The sequence below is a fragment of the Canis lupus genome, chromosome X (assembly GCF_048164855.1).
Source record: "Canis lupus baileyi chromosome X, mCanLup2.hap1, whole genome shotgun sequence".
Taxonomy (NCBI): domain Eukaryota; kingdom Metazoa; phylum Chordata; class Mammalia; order Carnivora; family Canidae; genus Canis; species Canis lupus.
This window is the reverse complement of record NC_132876.1, coordinates 124,389,222-124,408,228: the sequence shown is the minus strand read 5'-3', so window position 1 is coordinate 124,408,228 and position 19,007 is coordinate 124,389,222. Positions and strand designations below refer to the sequence as shown.

The following is a 19,007-nucleotide window of genomic DNA, read 5'->3' as shown; positions in this document are numbered from 1 at the left end:
TGACACCCCGAGGTGCAGAAGGTGGCACGTGGGAAGCCCCGGGAGCCCGGCTGTCTCCCACCACCGCTCAGGGGCCAGGGTTGATGTGGGACGCGGGGCCACGGAAGACAGCCAGCTGTATGCAAACCTGCAGATACAGCTGCTCCCCCCACCCCCAGGAACCAGGATCTCCCCCAGAGACCCTGTGCTCCCACACTCACTGAGGAAGGGGCCTCTGGCCCCTCTGAACCTTCCCTGCAGGGCAGTAAGCAAGCTCCCATCGTTGCAGCCGTCGCCACGCTTGGTTTGCACCCAGCTGATGAACTGGGGCGGGGGAGTGGGGTGAAAGCACAGGCCCAGGGAGATGGTGACCATGGCCCCCAAACCCCCACGGCTCAGCAGGGGGAGCCCAGGTGCCCACAGAGGCTCGTCTGTGCGGCCTGGAGGGCAAACCTGGCTGGTCAACAGTGCGTAGTCCTGTCATGTGTCCTTGGAAGCTGCCTTGTGACCCTGGGCAACCCCCAAACCTCCTGATCTCGGACTGGACCCCTCATTGCAGCAAAAACAAGGGTTTGCACTTGACCCGGGTCTCGGGAAGACCAGACCTGCCTTCTGTATCCGTGTCCTCTCAGAACCCAGCTGGCCTTTCTACCCCAGGTCTCCTGCTTCACAGGTGGAAGCAATGGCAGGTCCAAGGTTCAGTCTGGAGACCTTTTCTCTCACCCTCACGTGGGGGTTTCTGCACAAACAGCCGCACAGGATGCAGACCTGCCCCAGGGCGGACTTGGGCCACAGGATGTGGCTGCTGGGGCTACTTCCGGAATGTTTTTCTCAGCAGGGAGACTGGCTACACTGGCTCCTTCACCGGGGGTGAGGGCGGGGGAAGATTCAGGAGGCCCCAGAGGTCCTGGCAGGTGGCACAGAATGGGAGGCTTGGATCTGGAGCAGGGAGGGTCAGACGCCCCAGGCTCCCTCGCACTGGCTTGTCTTCAGCACCCAGGGTGGTCTGTGGGCAGAACGAGCTGCAGATGAGCTTGTTTCCATCACCTCACCAGGGTGCTAGGAATCTCATCCGAGAGTCCCCGAAGGACTCTCCCCAAGGACTCTCCAGGGAGAGCAGAACGTGGCCTCCCTGACCCCTTGCATCCCCCCCCCTCCGCTCACCATGCCCGAGCCCAGAGCCCACAAGCTGCTCCGTTGAAAACAATGCACCAGAAACTCTGTGTCCCAGTTTTTATGGTTTTGCAGCAGAATGCCCGACGTGGAACATAATTGCAAATATTCGGCTGTGCAAAAGAGAACAGTGCTTAAGTACAAATGGAGACATGATTCTTTTTTTTAAATAAATACTTAAACACAACCCGGGTCCCACAAGCACCTGGACTCTATGGTCTGAGCGGCGGAGCTGCCAGCCCGTGGACCCACGAAGACGTCATGATTGCCCTCCCCCCGGAATCAAAACATGGAACCTGGTGCCGATGATCGATCACAATGAGCCCCCTTTGGAACCTTCCCCAGCCCTGTCTACGTGATCTGGCCGGGACAAGGACACTGGAATTTCTCGAAGATCAATGGTCCGTAACAGTTAAAAGGATTCTACGTGATTCCCTTGGCCCCCGTGTCTGGAGGAGGAATGTCTAGATGACTTTCTTCAGCTCGTCGTACAGAACCAGCACGAAGGCGCCCCCCATGCCCCTTAGGACGTTGGACCACGCGCCCTTGAAGAAGGCTTTGCCCCCTTCATCTTTGAAGATCTTCCGCCAGCAGTCGACGGTCCCCTTGTACATGATGTCAGCTGCAAGAGGGACAGACAGGAGAGCTTACTGGGAGGTTACTCGGGAAAAGAGCAAAGGGAAACCCAGAAGACACGGTCCACACACTGAAACCGGATGCCACCCTCCAGGCGACCTGGATTTCTCATCCCAGGGAAAAATGAGGCTCTGCACACCAACAGCTCCAGGTCTTGGCCGCTGCTCAGCCCACTGCTGTGGCTATAACCAAAACACCCAAATTGCAGCCCCGTGTCCACTCCTGGGATCAGTGCAAGGTCCCGGGCCAGCGTAGAGAAGACCAAAGCACGGGCAGCACCAAGGGCCCGGGCAGGTACCCGGCAGGGCTGCAGGGTTCTAGCGCCCCTGGATCAACAGTTACGGTCTCAAACCCTGTGAAGAACCTCATCTGTTAGCCCCGCTTCCCATGGCCTGAGGCCACCAAAGGGCCCGTCATTCCAGGAGCTCTTGTATCTCTCATCTCCGAGGACAAGTCCCGGTCACCAGGACCGAGACAACGTACCTCCTTTGCGCCCGGACTGCATCATCATCCGCCGCCGCACGGTGTCGAAGGGGTAGGAGACCACGCCGGCCACGGCCGTCACAGTCTGGGCGATCATCCAGCTCACCACGATGTGCGTGTTCTTGGGGTCTGGGAGCATGCCTGCGGGGTCACCAGCCAGCGTTAGGTTCCAGTGCCACACGCACAGCGGGGCAAGAGCAGTACTGCCTGCCCTGGTGCCACGTGGAGCCCCCGCGACCAGGGAACGGCATGGAACCACCCGCAGGGCATAGAGCGGTCCCTGAGGCCCACGCGTAGTGCCTGGGAACGAACGGGCTCTCTCTACAGAGAGGGACAGGCGAGCCTGGTAAGTGCATGTACCACACAAGAGGCGGTTCTGCTGCACAGACACTAGCTTTCAGGGTGTGAACGGCACACCCTAATGTTCACGCTGAAAACCCCGGATACCTAAAAATAACTGCCTTTAAAAAACAGTGTAAAGCGTCTTCAGAGGAGACCCTAATCCAACACCATCAACACCCTGTAAAAAATCTAAACTCAGACGCACAAAAGAGGCCCACGTGAGGACACACGGACAAAACTGCCATCTACACACCGAGGAGACGCCACGAACGCCAGCAACCCCGTGGACGTGTGGATGTCAGACTTCCCACCCTGCAGAGTGCGGCTCTGCCAACAGCGGATCCCGGAGCCCCCGCCGCACGTGCAGCCCCACAGCAAGAACACACGTACCCTTGGCCGTGTCGTAGACGCCGAAGTAGGCCGCCCGGTAGATGATGATGCCCTGCACGGACACGTTGAAGCCCTGGTAGAGGCCCCGGATGCCGTCGGACTTGGTGATCTTCACCAGGCAGTCTCCAAGGCCCTTGAACTCCCGCTCGGTGCCCGACTTGCCGACGTCGGCCGCCAGACGGGTTCTGGCGAAATCCAGCGGGTACACGAAGCAGAGGGAGGTGGCGCCCGCGGCCCCGCCTGATGCCAGGTTGCCGGCAAAGTACCTCCAGAACTGCGTGTGCTTGTCCACGCCCCCCAGGAAGATCTGCTTATACTTATCCTTGAACGCAAAGTTGAGGGCCTGCGTGGGGAAGTAGCGGATCACGTTGGCCAGGTTGCCCCTCCAGAAGGACAGCACGCCCTGCTCCTTGGGGATGCGCACGATGCAGTCCACGATGCCCTTATACTGCTTGTCGGCGGCGATCTGCTTGCTGGCGTGCTGCACCTGCGAGATAGACGGGCGGACATGCTCGTTAGAGGGCCCGCACGCAGTACCAACCAGCGTCCCTAGGGTAGGCGAGTCCCTGGAGGGGAATTCCTGCATGTGAGCACGGTAGCTCCACGGGAGAGCTCATATCCCGGGGGGCCTATGCCTGCAAGTGGAACCGCTCAACCGTGCACGGGAGGAGCGCACTGGGTCGACAGGATGGGGCACAGCCCAGGACACTGGTCCCTGCAGGTCCGCACCGGTCAACCCAGCACCGGAGGGCACTCATCCCGGGAGGTGCGTCCCTGCAAGTCGGAACCGCTCATCCGTGCACGGGAGGAGCGCACTGGGTCGACAGGACTGGGCACACCCAGGACACTGATCCCTGCAAGTCCGCACCGCTCATCCGTGCACGGGAGCGTGCACTGGCTCGACAGGACGGGGCACAGCCCAGGACACTGGTCCCCGCAGGTCCGCACGGGTCAACCGACAATGTTCCCACTGCCCCACCCGCAACAACGTTGCCAAGGACGCGCTGCAACAATGTTGCCAAGGAGGCGCCGCAACAATGTTGCCGCCAGCTGGCCGCGGGCGCAACGACTTCCCAGCGGAGCGCCGCGGCTCGCCGCCTCTCAGGCCGGAACGGGGCGGAGCAAAGTCCCGGCCTCCATCACAGGGGGCGCTCGCGGGGCTCCCGCGGTCCGCTCGGCTTCGACGGTGGGAACCGCGGGGGCGAGGCCCGCGCTCCGGGCGCCCGAGAGCTCGGCCCCAGCGCGCACGCGCGGAGAGCGCCACGTGACGCGCGGCCGGCCCGGCCCCGGAAGCGGGCGGCGCGCGGACAAAGCGGCGCGGCCTCGCACTTCCGGCGGCCGCGGGTCCCGGTGCACGCGGCCGGCCCGCCCCGCTGTCACCCCCCACCGCGAGCCCTCCCAGCACGCCCGGACCCCCCCCCCCCGACGGGACCGCCGTCCCGGGTCCCCGAGCGCGCACGCGCCGTGCGCACCTGCAGCAGCAGCTTGACCCGCTCGATCGGGGCCACGGCCGTCTTGGAGATGGCGGCGGCGATGCCTCCGGCTAGGAAGTCCTTGGCGAACGAGATGGCCTGCTCCGTCATGGCGGCGGGCGGGCGGGCGGCGGACGGCGGAGTGCGGGCGCGGACAGCCGGACGGACGGGCGAACCGAGGGAGGGAGGGAGGGAGGGAGGGCGCCGCTGGCTCCGCGCTGCCGCCGCCGGGACCGAAAGGACGGGGCACCCAGCGCGCAGCCGCTAAGGGCCCGAAGCCCCGCCCCGCGCCCCCGCCCGCCGCGCCCATTGGCCGCGCTACCCGCCGACGCCCCGCCCCTTCCCGCGCGCCGCGCCCCCGCGGGCTGCCGGGAGCCGCAGCGCGTCCCGCCCCGTGCCCGCCCGCGCCGCGCCCATTGGCTGCGCTGCTGCCGTTGCCCCGCCCCTTCCCGCGCGCCGGGCCCCGAGGCATGCCGGGAGCGGGACCCCGCCCATGCGCCGTGCGGCCCGAGGGCTCGGCCGCCGCCGTGACCTTGTGAAGGTCGCCGCGGGCCCTGGCCGCTCCCGGCGGGGGGAGGGGGCGGCGGCGGCGGGTCCGCGAGCCCGGGCTCCTTCCAGCCGCTGGCCCCCCGGGCGCGCCCAGCACCGCGACCCTGACCCTGCGCGACCCGTCCCCCGACCGCGACCCCTTGGCCCCGTGTGCTGACCCCGAGGTCACGTCGCGGCCCCGGGCTCCTCTGGAAGACCCCAAGGTCAGCTCGAAGACCGCAAGGTCAGGTCGCCTGCCACCTGCACTTCCTCCCTCTCCAAAAGCCCACAGTCCCCACTACTGGCCGCCCGACCCGTCCTCACTCCAGCGCCCCGCCCACTGGCCCATGCGGACGCCCCAGACCATCACCACCAGCGAGCCCAAGCCTGGGCCCCCCCAAGACCCCGCGCCCTCATGTGGGGTGCTGCAGCCCGCATGGACGGGTGACTCGCGGCGGCGCTCGCTGCACGGGGCCATGCTGAGCCCGCCACGCATGCACCTGTGCATTCGTGCACCTGCACACACACGGGGCACCTGCGCACGCAGAAGGCACCTGCACACGCACACGCAGACGGCACCTGTGCACACGCAGACGGCACCTGCACACACGCGTGCACCTGCACACAGAGGGCACCTGCACACGCACACGCACTTGTGCATTCGTGCACCTGCACACACACAGGGCACCTGCGCACACTCAGAAGGCACCTGCACACGCACATGCACCTGTGTGTCCAGCTGCACACGCAGACGGCACCTGTGCACACGCAGAAGGCACCTGCACATACGCGTGCACCTGCACACGCAGACGGCACCTGTGCACACGCAGAAGGCACCTGCACACACACGTGCACCTGCACACACACATGCACACACACCCCGGGCACCCCCTGGAGGGAAGCTCAAGCCCGGACATTGTGTCCTGCGGAACGTTCCATTGACCTTGAACCTCTTACTGGATTGTAACCGAGCGAGCGATCCGAGTGGAAGGTGTGTCGCTCGGAGTGGAAGGTGTGTCGCTCGCTGGCTTGGCCGCAGCGGGACTCCAGCTCCAGGAGGCGCCCTCAGGGCTCCGCCCGACTGGCTTTAGGCCTCCCTGTCTCTCTTCCTGTCTCTCTCCTGTCCCTGCCTCCGCTTCCGTCCTCCTCCTCCCTGCTCCCGTGCTCGCCCCACTTGTGTTTGCTCCCCTGCGTCCCCCTGGCAGGTAGGGAACCCTTGAGCGGGTGGCCGGATGCCAGCAAAGCATCGCGGAGCTTTGTGTCCTTGTCCAGTTCCCTGTGTCCTTGCGGATGCCGGCTCCGCCCAGGCCTGGCCTCTGGGAGAGGCAGGTGAGGCTGGAGCACCCGTGCTGGCCAGGGTGCAGGGGGTGCTGGGGGAGCACCCAGAAGTCACTTAGAGGGCCCCAGGGTCTGGGCTCGCGAACATGGCGATTCTGGCACATTCTGGGGGCTTCGCTGGGACAGGGAGCGGGAAGGTCCCCGGAGGGCCCCAGGCTTGGCGCAGCGGCCGTGGGGGGCACCTCCAGGTGACAACAGTACGGGCCTGTCTGGGCCGGAAGGGCCGGGCACCGAGTGCCAGTGCCCCAGAGGTCTGCTGGGAGGGGGGGCGCCCAGGCTGACGACTGCAATGGAGTTGGGACGAGCGAGGAGCTTCTCTAGAGCGCCGGGCTCGGCCGTGGGGGGCTCCTGCCGTGGGGGGCGGTTAGCCTCTGCCCTCCGCTAGCTCTGAACTCCCAGCAGCCGGCTCGGAGCCCTGGGGGCCCCGGGAAGCTTCTGGAATCCGTTTGCACGAACCAACAGGAGCCCTTGCACTTAGGGCTAATTGAGGTTCAGGACACGTTTTCCCTCGGGTGGGGGGGGGGTGGGCGGGTAGGCTCAGGCACTGACCTGTTCGTCCTTGGAGTGTGTGTGCGGGTGACACAGGGCCCGGGATGCACGGGAGCTGGCCCTACAGAGCAGGGGGCTGAGGAACACTAGAAACCAAGAAGCTCGTGTCCCGGGAAAGGCCACAGCCTGCACGGTCTCACCGGGATAGGGGAGGGGTGGCAGGGGAGGCAGGGAGGCCCGGGGCCTGCAAAGGGTTGTTTCCAGCCCGCGCGGGGACCCTGAGAAGCACCCCCGAGCCTAAGACTGCACGGGGCGCCCCGGGTGCTCGCCTGGCACCGGGCCAGCAGGGGCCTCACGCCGCGGCCCCACGGTGTCTGGAAAACGGGTGTGGGAATTAAACAAAAGATTGTAGTAAAACTGTTGGCAAAGATTGTGCCTTGCAGCTGATGGCTGAGAACGACGGGGTGGGCTGCGCGCTGGGGGTGGGGGTACCTTCCCTGAGGCCTGCCTTTAAGGAACCCGGTCGGTTGGGTCAGATGGTGCCCCCCCCACGGGACCCTGCGATGCCGGTGGTCAGGAGGGTGGTGACGCGTTCCCCGGGGGCGCTGCTTGGAGCCCTGGGGTCACACACCTGCCCAACGACAGGCCGGGTGCGTCCAGGAATAACTGTCCCCTGCACAGGTGCTGGTGGGGGGGGGGGCAGCCGCAGAATTCCACCCTCCAGAGCCCCCCTGGCTCCTGAAGACTAAGGCCCTTTAAAGACACGCGTACCCGGCTCTGCTCCCCGTCAGACGCCCCTAAAAAGAGCTGTATTCCCGACAAACGAAGAGGCAGGTCGTGTGGCAGCGAGGCCCCAGGTCGTAATCTCATTTTTCTGGTGTTTTACTACCAAAAGAGACACGGGACAGCGCGTGGTGTAAGGAACCCACGGACTGTCGCCGCCTTCTGAGATGTTATCTGGCCGCTGGCTCCCAGCCGTGGTCTCCGTGGGTCGTGGGGTCGGGGCGCCGGGGGATGTGCACGCCCAGGGGCGGCCCGTGCTGGGCCCGGGGTCGTGGGGTCGGGGCGTCGGGGGCGCAGGCACAGAGCAGCCGGGACCACGGGGGGGGGGGACGACTTGGATGTTCCGAGGGGCCTGGTGAGGAGCGCGGTTGCTTCTACCCCTGCGTCCCTGAGACAAGTGGCAGCCACCGAGAGCAGGTGTGCGATGTCACCGGGTCCGTCAGCGTCACGCAGCGCGGCCACCCCGAGAGGGCACCAGCCCTCCCTGCTTAGCACCAGCCCAGGACAGGGGCGGCGGACCCGGTGCAGGAGGGGACCCCGCGGTGAGAGGAGCCCGGGTCACCTGCCCCAGGCCGGGTCAGGGGTCGGAAGGGGTGGGAGGAGCCCGGTCACCTGCCCCAGCCCCGCGCAGGGGTCGGACGCGGTGGGAGGAGCCTGGACGGGGTGGCAGGAACCCGGGTCACCTGCCGCAGGCCTGCGCAGGGGTCGGACGCGGTGGGAGGAGCCCGGGTCACCTGCCCCAGGCCGGTTCTGGGGTCGGACGGGGTGGGAGGAGCCTGGACGCGGTGGGAGGAGCCCGGGTCACCTGCCCCAGGCCTGCGCAGGGGTCGGACGCGGTGGGAGGAGCCCGGGTCACCTGTCCCAGGCCTGCGCAGGGGTCGGACGCGGTGGGAGGAGCCCGGGTCACCTGTCCCAGGCCGGTTCTGGGATCGGACGGGGTGGGAGGAGCCTGGGCGCGGTGGGAGGAGCCCGGGTCACCTTCCCCAGGCCTGCGCAGCGGCACCTACGCGGTGGGTGGGGCCTGGGTCATCTGCCCCAGGCCAGTTCAGGGGTCCGACGGGGTGGGAGGAGCCCGGTCACCTGCCCCAGCCCCGCGCAGGGGTCGGACGCGGTGGGAGGAGCCTGGACGGGGTGGGAGGAGCTCGGTCACCTGCCCCAGCCCCGCGCAGGGGTCGGACGCGGAGGGAGAGGCCTGGGCGGGGCGCGAAGGGCCTGTTTCAGGGGCGCCAGGTGAGGCCTTGAGCCCGAACCCTCGTCCTGCAGCAGGGCAGCTGCGGGCACCGCCCTGGACGCCGCGGCCCCGCTCATCACCACCTCATCCCTCTTCCACCCCAGGCTCCGATCGACACCCAACTTGCCATTACTATTATTATTATTATTATTTTTAAAATTTGGACTCTGACCAAAAGAATGCATTGACGTCTGCGTGAAGGCACATCTAATGAGACAACATCGAGCACAGGCGCGATTGGTGTGAGTCTACACGCTCACACGTAGACGTAACTTGGCGTCTCTGTAGAAAACCCGTCCAGACAGAGAAAGCTACTGGGCGTATAAGCATGTGGAGGCCCGCGCAGTTGCTCATTTTTACTATTTTTATTTAAGGATTTATTTATTTGAGACAGAGCGCGCACGTGCACCAGTGCACACGCGCGCGTGGGAGGCGCGTCAGCCACCAGGGATGTGACCGACTGGACCGTTTTCCTAATAATTCCAGAACGTCCGCTCACAGACACCTTGCGAGCTGCTCTGCACTGTCATTGCCCGATATACAGAAGAGCGCAAGGCACCTGCCTGTTCAGAAGATAAATTAAGGCACACGTACACAAGAGTTGAGCGTGACACGCGTCGCTCGGGGACCTGGGTGGAAAGGAGTCCTGTCCACCCCATGACCCGCCACCTGCGTGAGGCAGCAGCTGCTTAAACACACGCAGAAGCGCGGGGAAAAGAGGCGTGGAGGAGGCGCCCAGGGGGCCTGGGTGCCACCGGGCCTTTGCACAGACTGCGCGGCTCCCGCCACGGCAGCGGGACCTCCGGCGAGCGCCCTGCGCCTGCTGCGGCCTGCCCCACTGCTGGGGCTCAGGGCGGCGAGGCCCGGGTGCCCAGCAGCAGGTGCAGCGCGCCCCCCGCCGCGGCCGCCACCTGCACGTCCCGGAAGCCGTGCTGCTCCAGCAGGTCCCGGTACTCCGCCCCGCTGCGGCCGCGCCCCCGGGGGCGCACCAGCAGGCTCAGGGCCGCCGCCAGGTTGCTCCGGGCCGCCGCTGGGTCCTCGTCCACGGTCTCCTCGGCCACCAACACGCCGCCGCCTACGAAGCACACAGCCAGCTGCGGTCAAGGGCAAGGTTTCCACGGTGGGCCCCGTGGGGACACCCCGCACGGGGGTGGGATGCAGTGAGGGGACTGCCGGGCCTCCTGTGGCGAGGTGGGGACACTGCCCGCCAGTGTGCAGGGTGAGCAGAACCACAGGGGACAGAGACCCAGACCCTGGGATGGGAGGAGGACACAGCACCGGGACGCGGAGCCGGGGGCGAGCCCAGCGCTGGTGGACACAACCCGGGGCCGGGATGGTTCACCTCGTGCACACGGGTGGGAGAAACTGAGTCTGGGTGCAGGGACCGCGGCCCCATCACGGCGCACGCATGCTGGAAATCCCATAAGAAAATCTTACAAAAGGCCAGTTTGAGCTCTGCGACCCCTGCGCCCTGGGTGCAGGCCACCCGCGAACTGGCAGCTCTGCAGGTGCAGGGAAGCCCTGGGGTGCGAGCTCTGACATCTGTGAACCTGTCTGGGGGGAAGCCTCAGCGCCCCGGGCTCGCCCCTGCACTCCCCCAGCCGGCCCTCCTGGCCATGAACGTCGCCTGCAACCGCACTGTCCCAGGGTCACATCCTCGCCCAGCTCTGGGGTCCAGGGGGGACACGCTCCCTCCACAGGCTCCGGGGAGGGGCCCTCCTGCCTCCTCTCGCCTGCACACTCTGCATGTCGCCTGGGCCACAGCCCCGTCTCTACGCATACACGCCCGGTTGCACTTCACACTTCAGTTCCTTCTTTCTTTTTGTGCAAAATAGGAGACCCCACATGACGGGCGCCTCCCGGCCCAAGTGCAAGACTACAAGCAGCCTCACGGTGCACAAAACAGGACACGCGGATGGCCGGCTCGTTTACGCTCCCCAAGGCCGCAGGGAGGCCCCCCCAGAACTGCTTCGCCAGATGCCAGGAGCTCAGGACGCGGAAATGAGAGCCGTGGTTCCGGGACTGGGACCTCGAGGGCCTGCGACGGGGCCGCGGGGTGGCTGGATGCATCCTGCTGCACGGCCTGACGGGCCATGGCGGCTGTGACCGCCTCGGACACGGCCCCGGGGACACGGAGCGCCGAGGCCGGCAGTCAGGGGAGGTGCACAGCCTGCGTCCTCAGAGGGACCACTTGGGGCGCGTCCAGGAGCCTCCGGGGCCCCAGAGCGCAGACGCCAGTCACCGGCTTTATGGGGCCAGGACACGGGGCTCCGGTGAGAGGTTCCCAGAGCTCCCGGCACGCTCCCCGCGGACCAAGCCGGGTCACCTGGCTCTCCGCCAAGCCACCTCGTCCTGTCTTTCCTTTCTGGGTGCGCATGTGCAGGAAGGCCCCGGCCCGGGCCCCGTCTCACCTGGCTTGCAGCGGCCTGACAGCCGGCCCAGCAGTGCGTGCACCTGGTCGTCCGGCCAGTCGTGCAGGATTCTGGAGAGCACGTACAGCTCTGCCTCCGGGAGGCTGTCCTTGAAAAAGTCACCTGGGAACAAAATAAAGAAATAAGAAAATAAAAAAAATAATAATAATAATAAAAAGAAATAAGAAAATAAATAAAAAATAAGGAAATTAAAAGAATACTAAGTAAAATAAAATTTATAAAATGAGAAAAAAAGAAAAACTCAGGAGAAAATAAATGAATAATAAGAAATAAATAAAATGAAATTAAAAAAAAAGAAAAGAAAAAGGAAAACTCACGTGGAAAAAAGAATTATTAATTAATTAAATGAAGTTAAAAAAAAAAAAAAGAAAAAGTCACCTGGTGTGGAAACAAGGTGCCATGAGCCCGTCAGGGACGCGGGAGCTACGTGTCCACCCGACAGACACGTGACGGGGGGGGGGGTCGGCCGCTCCCCAGAACTGCTGGCAGCAGGGACAACTGTGTCCTGATCCCAAAACATGCCAGAAGTCCGAACCCTGGGCCGTCAGCACGCGTGCCCTTGGGCCGGGTCGCGGCGCCCACGGGATTCAGGACCACAAGGGTTTCTTTTCAAGCTGCTCCCACGTTTGCATCCACCCCCTGCCCCGGCCCTGGAAGTTCTCCCTCGCGTCTAACTCAAGGCTTTCCTGCTCCAGCTTGTGTGGCCGTGGTGGGTGCAGACACCTGCAGACGCCCACCTCTGCCGATCCACGTCCCCACGTGCCCGCCCAGCACCGCTGCTTCCAGGGCCGCTGACACGGCCGCTCACGCTCACGTTGTATGACGTGGAGATGCACACGACTGTGCACGCACACACGGAAACTCATGTGCATGCACACACGCATGCAGACCACTCGCAGGCGCACACACACTGCATGCACATGCACATCACACACACATACGTAGCTGCACACACGCGCATAGACAAATACACGGATGATGCACACATGCATGAACATGCAGAGACAAATACATGCATAGATACGTTTAAATGCACATACACACACGCAACACACACTCAGACAACACACGTATCATATGCACACACAGGGACACCGACACAGAGATATGTATACAGGCACGTGCATGCAGACAGGCAACACACGGGCATGCACACGCACAGACACACACGTGCAGGCACATGCACACAGAGACTGAGACTTAAAGACATCAGACATAGAGATATGCACAGATGCAAACACACACACTGCATGCACACACAAACACACGTGTGTACATGCACACACAAACACATGCAGAACAGACTTACGTTTGCACGCACAGACAACGCACACATGCATGTACATGCAGACAACAAATGCATGCATGCACACACAGACGTTTGCGTTTACACAGACACACACGTACACACACATTCAAACACACGTGTCATAAGCACACACAGGCACACCGACACAGAGACATGTACACAGGCACAGATGTGCATGCATACAGGCAACATGCATACATGCACACGTGCAGACACACAAGCGTGCATGCACATGTGCACAGAGACTGAGACAAAGACATCACGCACAGAGATATGCACAGATGCAAGCACACACACAGGCACAACTACATGCCCACACAAAGAAGACACACGTGTGTACATGAACACACAAACACATGCAGACAGACATACATTTGCATGTACACAGACAACACACACATGCACATACATGCAGAAACAACTGCATGCATGCACACACGCAAAGACGATTGCATTTACACATACAACACACACGTATCATAAGCACGCACAGGCACACCGCACAGACGTGCCCAGGCACACATGTGCATGCATAGGCACACGCACGCACACGCCCAGACACACACAGAGCCATCCCCCACACAGGTAACCGCATGTGCACACACACAAATACACCCATGTTCACATTCCCAGAAGACACGCACACCCACACCCTGCACGCACACCCCGTAGAAGCCCATACGGTCGGCCGAACGTCGACGCTCGGCAAACACAAAGCAGCGCACACCTGGCACGAAGCTGATCTGCTCCGAGGGCCGCCCTCCGGGCTGGAAGCACGCGACGTGCTCGAGGACGTCCGGGAGGTCGAACACCGTCACCCTCATGCGCGGGTACTCGTGGGCCAGCTCGTGGGCCAGCGCGCCCGTGCAGCCTGCGGGGACGCACACCTGCTCCGTGACCCGCCCGTGCCCCCTGGCCGGCCGCCCCGGTTCCACCTTGGCTAAACCAAAGTGATGCCTGAGCACGCACACTGCGGCCGGAAGGCAGCCGCTGGCAGAGATCTCTGCTGTCTCACACAGGCCGCGGGGCCTCTCGGGGTCAGGACCTGGCTAGGCACGGCAAGACCGGTGCTGGCCCAGCGCAGGTGAGCCGGGGCTCCGGGTGGGCATAGACTCACCCAGGGAGCATCGTGGCCCAGCTGGGGGGGGGGGCTGCACTCCTCCCATCTCCTTTCTGCGGCAAGAATGTAGATGTGATGGCTGGCGCCCCAGCAGCTGCTCTGGGCCACCAGGAGGAGCGGCGTACAGATGACCGGGAAATGAAAGCTGGCAGCTCTGGGCTCCCCGTGGGCCCCCAGATTCAATGTACCCCTTGCCCATCCCTAGAACCTCCTCGCACTTGGGATGATCTGCCCCCAAGCCCCAGCCGGCGGCACGGCCAAACCCAGGGACTTCGCTGCTGCGTGGAGAGGGGAACCCATTTTGGACATCGCATTAGCAGATGAGGCGGGTGGGACTTCTCCCGGGGAACACACAAAGTCGTCTGCGCCCCATTCCTGGCCCCAGGGGGTGGGGGTGCTGTGGCTACGCACCTCCCAGGTCACAGGCCGAGGTGAACCGGGACAGGTCGAAGGCCGTGGCCACCCGGCGGGCCGTCAGCTTGCTGAGGCCGTGCATGGCCCGCATGAACTGCAGCGTCGTCTGCTGGCTCTGAAACGGGACGGGGTCTGAGGGACCCACCAGGCCCAGGGGCTCCTGGGGCCCGGCTGCTGGCCCCACCCCGCCTTTCTGCAGGGAGCATGAGGGGGCAGCCCGACAGGGAGCGGCTGGGGCAGGGAGCGGCTGGGGCGGGGGTGGGGCAGTCAGGCCTGGGCCAAGTGGGTGTTCCTATGGGGCCCAGCCCCTCGGGGAGGGGTGGGGGGGCGGAGCCGGGTCAGGCGGGCTCTGCTGGGGCAGGGCAGGGTCCAGCTCAGGGTGGGGTCCTGCCGGGAGCGAGGGAGGGAGGGCAGCTCCAGTGGGATCCAGATCCGCCCTTCAAAACAGACGCCCGGGGCCAGGATCTGGAGTCAGCCAACCTGGGCTCACCCTAGAGCCCCCAGGCTCCCCAGGAAGGGTGTCGCTGCACAGCAGGCGGGAGGGACCAGGTGGGGTCTCCCCAGTGGCCCATGCAGCGGGCACCGTGCTGGTGACCCTCTGACTGCTGATCCTTCGGACCCTGTAGCCACCACCACCACCACCCCATCCCGGGGTCGCGTGTGGGCAGGGCCTCTGCAGGGGGAGGGGGGACCCAAGCCCCTGCTGGGACAGGTGGCCACTGAGATGGCCAGCGGGGACGGGGTGGGGGCGATGTGCAGGAAGTGGCCCTGAGTCCCACAGGGACAGGCGGGGTTGGGGGGCGCCCACCTGAGCCCCCACCTGGGACGTGGTTCCCCCCAGCCCTGCCCTGCCTTCCGCGCTGCCTCTCCAATGGGGGCCGTGGGGAGGGCTGAGGCTGCGACTGCCCCGCTCTGCGCCCCGGGAACCCCGCCTCCCCTCACCCCCCCACCCCTGCTCTGCTCCCCGAGGACCCACCTCCCCGCTCTGGTCCCCAGGACCCCACCCCCCACCTGCGCCTGCTCTGTTCCCCTGGACCCCTGCCCCTGCTCTGGTTCCCAGGACCCCTGGCCCCGCTTTTTTCCCCAGGACCCACTCTGCTCCCCGGGACCCCCTACCCCCCTCGCCCCCGGCTCTGCTTGCTGGGACCCTGCCTGGTGCTTCTGTGCCCCACTGTCTCTGCTCAGGATGGTGTCCTCCCCCACAATTTCCTATGTCAGAACCTAACCCGGAGGGGATGGTTGGCATTGGGACAGTGTCTGGGGCGGCGGGGTCATGAGGTCATGAGGGTGCAGCCCCACGACGGGCCTGGTGTCCCTGCAGGGCCCAGGCAGACGCGCCCTGCCCCTTCCACGATGGAGGGTGGACCGGAGTCCGCAGGCGCCTGGACCCGGGACGGGACTGAGAACCGTGACAAGGATGTGCCTTGCTTGTGCGCCCCCTAGCGGGTGGTGCCCCCCCAACCCCGTGTCCTTCCCACCCCATGACCTCCCCTGACCTCCTCATCGCCAAGGCGGGCGGCCAGAGGCTTCGTAGGAGGTGCATGTCACGGACCGCAGCCATACCCGTGGGTCCTTTTGCAACACACGCGTGTGATGGGCAGGTGTGCGCCCGGAGCCCCAGTACCTGAGCCGGGTCCTCCACCTTCCCGCCCGCAGCTGCGTTTGGTCCCTGTCGCACGGCCACCTCCAGGCACGTGAAGAGCTCCCAGGTGTGGTCGTCGTGGCGCGTCACCAAGCCGTGGAGCGAATACTCGCCGTCCGACGCCAGGTGCCGGCTTGCCACCTCCGTGTTGCGGTAACCTGGCACGACAGGGCACTGTGGGCGCTCGGGCCGGGGACGCCCCAGGGACCCCACGCACCGCACCTGCTCAGGGCTCGGTCATTGCGGAGACCTCAGCCCAGACCCACCCGGAACCAGACTCATGGAAGTGTGACCCGAACATGGGGACGCTCCCAGAGGCGGTTCCCCCGAAGCCCGGGGGCCCAGGAGCACCCACGCCACGCCAGGCTGCATACCGCTGCGCAGGGTGGTCTGACACTTACGGCCGTTTACGTGAAGGGGATGAGGCCGTGGGCGATGTGGGTCGGAGCTCTTCCCTTCTCTCCCCTCTTCACACCCGGGTGGCTGTGCGTAGGGCCTGGCCCCCCCGGGGAGCCCCTGTGGGACACCCGCACCCAGAGAATGGGAGGCTGGGGGCTCAGGTGGTGATGGGAGACCCGTATCCGCCAACACAGGGCTCCACCAACTGTCCTCATCGAGACGAGGAGCCGCACTGCGTCCGTCCTAACGCCTAAACCTTGTTCCTTCTGAGCCTTTGGAAGAGCAGCACGACCTGTGCGTGTGCGTGGGAACTGCTCACAGGTTCGCCCGCAGAACCGTGCAAGGGCCCCGCGAAAACGTGCCCGAAGAACCTCCCGGGTGATTGAAAGTCTGGACACGGGAGCTTTCTCCACGTTCTGTCATTCTTTTTGATAGAGGAGGAGGAGATCGTGACAATGATCTGGCTGGGGAGAAAGGCCCGCTTCCCGCGCCCCAAATCCTAACCGCATGCTTGTACGACTTTGTGCAAAGGGCAGCTCCTGGGGCCCAGGCCGGCACCCCACGTTCCTCCTTATCACGCAGGTGAAGGTACCTCGAGCCCCCTGTCATTCCCAAGGCATCGGAGGGACCATCCATTGGACTGTCTGCTCGGAGACCATGCTCGAGAGTCTCGTTCGTTTCGGCGAACACGCTGTCGCCCACCATCCACCTACCTACCTGTCTATGCTTCCCTCCATTCCCCATCTACCTAGTTATCTATTCATCTATTGACCCATCGTTCCATCCATCCATCCATCCCTCCACTCAACCATCCTTCCATCCATCCATCCATCCATCCATCCCTCCACTCAACCATCCTTCCATCCATCCATCCATCCATCCCTCCACCCATGTACCCATCCATCTACCTACCTACCAATCTATCCTTCCTTCCATTCATACATCTACCTACTTAACTACCCATCCATCCATCCACTCAACCATCCATCCATCATCCATGCATCCATTAATCCATCCACCCACCCATCCATCCACCCACCCATCCATCCAGTCTACCATCCTTCCATTTATCCATCTACCTACCTACCCATCCACCCATCTACCTACTTACCTAACCATCTAGTCTTCCTTCCATTCATACATCTACCTACTTATTCATCCATGCATCTATCCATCCGTCCATCCACCAGCCTTATGTTCACCCATCCATCTACCTATCTGTCCATCTATCTATTCTTCTTTCCTTCCATTCATTCATCTACCTACCTACCCATCTATTATCCATAGACCCACACATGCTTACCTACCTACCCATCTATTCTTCCTTGCATTCATACATGTACCTAATTACCTACCTCTCCAACCATGCATCTATCCATCTGTCCATCCATCCACTCAACCATCCATTATCCATGCATCCACGCATCTATCCATCCATCCACCTATCTACCCATCTATTCTTCCTTCCATCCATTCACCCACCTACTTATGTACCTATCTATCCATCTGTCATTCCATCCATCCATCCATCCATCCATCATATCCATCCATCCGTCCATCATATCCACCCATCATCCATCCATCCATCCATCCATCCATCCATCCATCATATCCATCCATCCATCCATCATATCCATCCATCATCCATCCATCCATCCATCCATCCACCTATTCATCTATCCAACCTCAGTCTATCCATCCAAATCTCCTGTTACCTACCTAGCTATTTCCCCTCCCTAATATCTATGTACCTGTGTATCCATGCCTTTATCTCATCTGTCTAAATAATTAAAAACATGTATCTGCCTTGTGCACATGCCTATTCCACTGGTTGTGTTTCTCTCGTGAACCCTGAGGGATGCAGCTCCTTTGAGAGCAGAGCCCGTAATGACGTCACTCTCCTGACATGCACGTACACTCACTACGTTTCCTCTCCCCCATTCTCTTTTCTTATTCTCTGAGAAATGCCACATTCCGCCTTCGCTCAGAAGCCACCTTTACTCGGTGAGCGACTTCCACCTGCGAACACTGTCAGCACAACACGTAGGAGGTCCCCTTACCTCCGTCTGTCTTCTCCAGTAACCCCAGGGCCACACAGGCATCCAGGAGCTGTCCAGTTCCACACACTGAGGCGTCAATTCTGCCCGCAACCTCCGCGGCCTTCAGGGGGGCCTCGTCTTTCAGTACGTCGAACACCTTCAGCTTGCAAGCCGTGAACAGGGCCTGTGCGTTAAAAACAAGTACAATTACACTTACTACGTGACCTGTCAGGTACTTTTTACTGCTACGGACCCGAAAGAAGGAGGTCAAAGCTGTGAAAACTGTCAACGGCAACTTCTCCAGGGACACCTGGGTGGCTCGGTGGTTGAGCATCTGCTCTTGGCTCAGGGCGTGATCCCGGGGTCCCGGGATTGAGTCCTGCATCGGGCTCCCCGCAGGGCCCTGCTTCTCCCTCTGCCCCTCGGCTTGGTCAGCTCACCTGACCGCCGGGAGCCCTTTGTCAGGAGAATGATGTGATAGGTGGGCAGATGGGTGCACAGGTAGGCAGGTAGGTCGATAAATGGATGGATGCTAGATCTGGGAGATGGCACGTAGGTAAGTAGATTTATGGACACAGATAACTGACGGTCTGGTGATGCGCATGGGGGCGGACAGGTAATAGTTTGATGACTGGTAGGCAGGTAGCTAAGAGATCATAGACGAGCAGATGCCGGGAGCACAGCGGACCTCCATCCTGTGACAATGCAATGTTGCCTGAGCTCTGTTTTAACTATTATTTGCAGGAAAATTCATTATTTTGAGGCCTGACACAGCACAACCACCTGATCACGACAGCTCCTGCCGTGC

The 19,007-nt window shown here is 62.9% G+C and overlaps 3 protein-coding genes across 4 annotated transcripts in view; 1 reads left to right on the top strand and 2 right to left on the bottom strand.

Annotated features, from left to right (window-relative positions):
* Positions 1 to 1,198: 1,198 nt before the first annotated feature.
* LOC140627724 (ADP/ATP translocase 3) lies at positions 1,199 to 4,757 on the bottom strand. The gene is made up of 4 exons (XM_072816270.1): positions 4,476 to 4,757; positions 3,004 to 3,490; positions 2,272 to 2,412; positions 1,199 to 1,774 (listed from the first exon to the last, which is right to left on the bottom strand). Exons 1-4 carry the CDS (start codon positions 4,584 to 4,586, stop codon positions 1,617 to 1,619), a joined length of 897 nt encoding a protein of 298 aa, XP_072672371.1. The 5' UTR covers positions 4,587 to 4,757; the 3' UTR covers positions 1,199 to 1,616.
* On the top strand, positions 4,585 to 11,649 carry LOC140628574 (uncharacterized). The gene is made up of 6 exons (XM_072817836.1): positions 4,585 to 4,617; positions 4,716 to 4,975; positions 5,119 to 5,227; positions 5,333 to 5,513; positions 8,007 to 10,063; positions 10,680 to 11,649. The coding sequence occupies exons 1-5, from the start codon at positions 4,585 to 4,587 to the stop codon at positions 8,999 to 9,001; spliced, it is 1,578 nt and encodes a 525-aa protein (XP_072673937.1). The 3' UTR covers positions 9,002 to 10,063; positions 10,680 to 11,649.
* LOC140627721 (probable bifunctional dTTP/UTP pyrophosphatase/methyltransferase protein) overlaps positions 9,195 to 19,007 on the bottom strand; it is a 60,591-nt gene continuing 50,778 nt past the window's right edge. For both annotated transcript variants that reach the window (XM_072816263.1, XM_072816262.1), the window contains exons 8-13: positions 18,221 to 18,383; positions 15,744 to 15,919; positions 14,117 to 14,234; positions 13,313 to 13,456; positions 11,256 to 11,378; positions 9,195 to 9,919 (exon numbers count right to left, since the gene is read on the bottom strand). In XM_072816263.1, coding sequence (XP_072672364.1) covers positions 9,693 to 9,919; positions 11,256 to 11,378; positions 13,313 to 13,456; positions 14,117 to 14,234; positions 15,744 to 15,919; positions 18,221 to 18,383 — 951 coding nt within the window. In that variant the 3' untranslated portion in view covers positions 9,195 to 9,692. The remainder of the gene's footprint in view (positions 9,920 to 11,255; positions 11,379 to 13,312; positions 13,457 to 14,116; positions 14,235 to 15,743; positions 15,920 to 18,220; positions 18,384 to 19,007) is intronic.

What these genes read in the sequence shown, in the direction of transcription:
- LOC140628574 (XM_072817836.1), top strand. Translation starts at nt 4,585, where the DNA reads ATGGCGGCGGGCGGGCGGGCGGCGGACGGCGGA. An exon ending in GGCGGGCGGCGGACGGCGGA is followed by an intron (nt 4,618 to 4,715) that starts GTGCGGGCGCGG and finishes CGGGACCGAAAG; the next exon opens with GACGGGGCACCCAGCGCGCA. An exon ending in ACGCATGCACCTGTGCATTC is followed by an intron (nt 5,514 to 8,006) that starts GTGCACCTGCAC and finishes TGCGTCCCTGAG; the next exon opens with ACAAGTGGCAGCCACCGAGA.
- LOC140627724 (XM_072816270.1), bottom strand. Translation starts at nt 4,586, where the DNA reads ATGACGGAGCAGGCCATCTCGTTCGCCAAGGACTTCCTAGCCGGAGGC. An exon ending in CGTCTACGACACGGCCAAGG is followed by an intron (nt 2,413 to 3,003) that starts GTACGTGTGTTC and finishes GTGACCCCGCAG; the next exon opens with GCATGCTCCCAGACCCCAAG. An exon ending in GCAGTCCGGGCGCAAAGGAG is followed by an intron (nt 1,775 to 2,271) that starts GTACGTTGTCTC and finishes TCCCTCTTGCAG; the next exon opens with CTGACATCATGTACAAGGGG.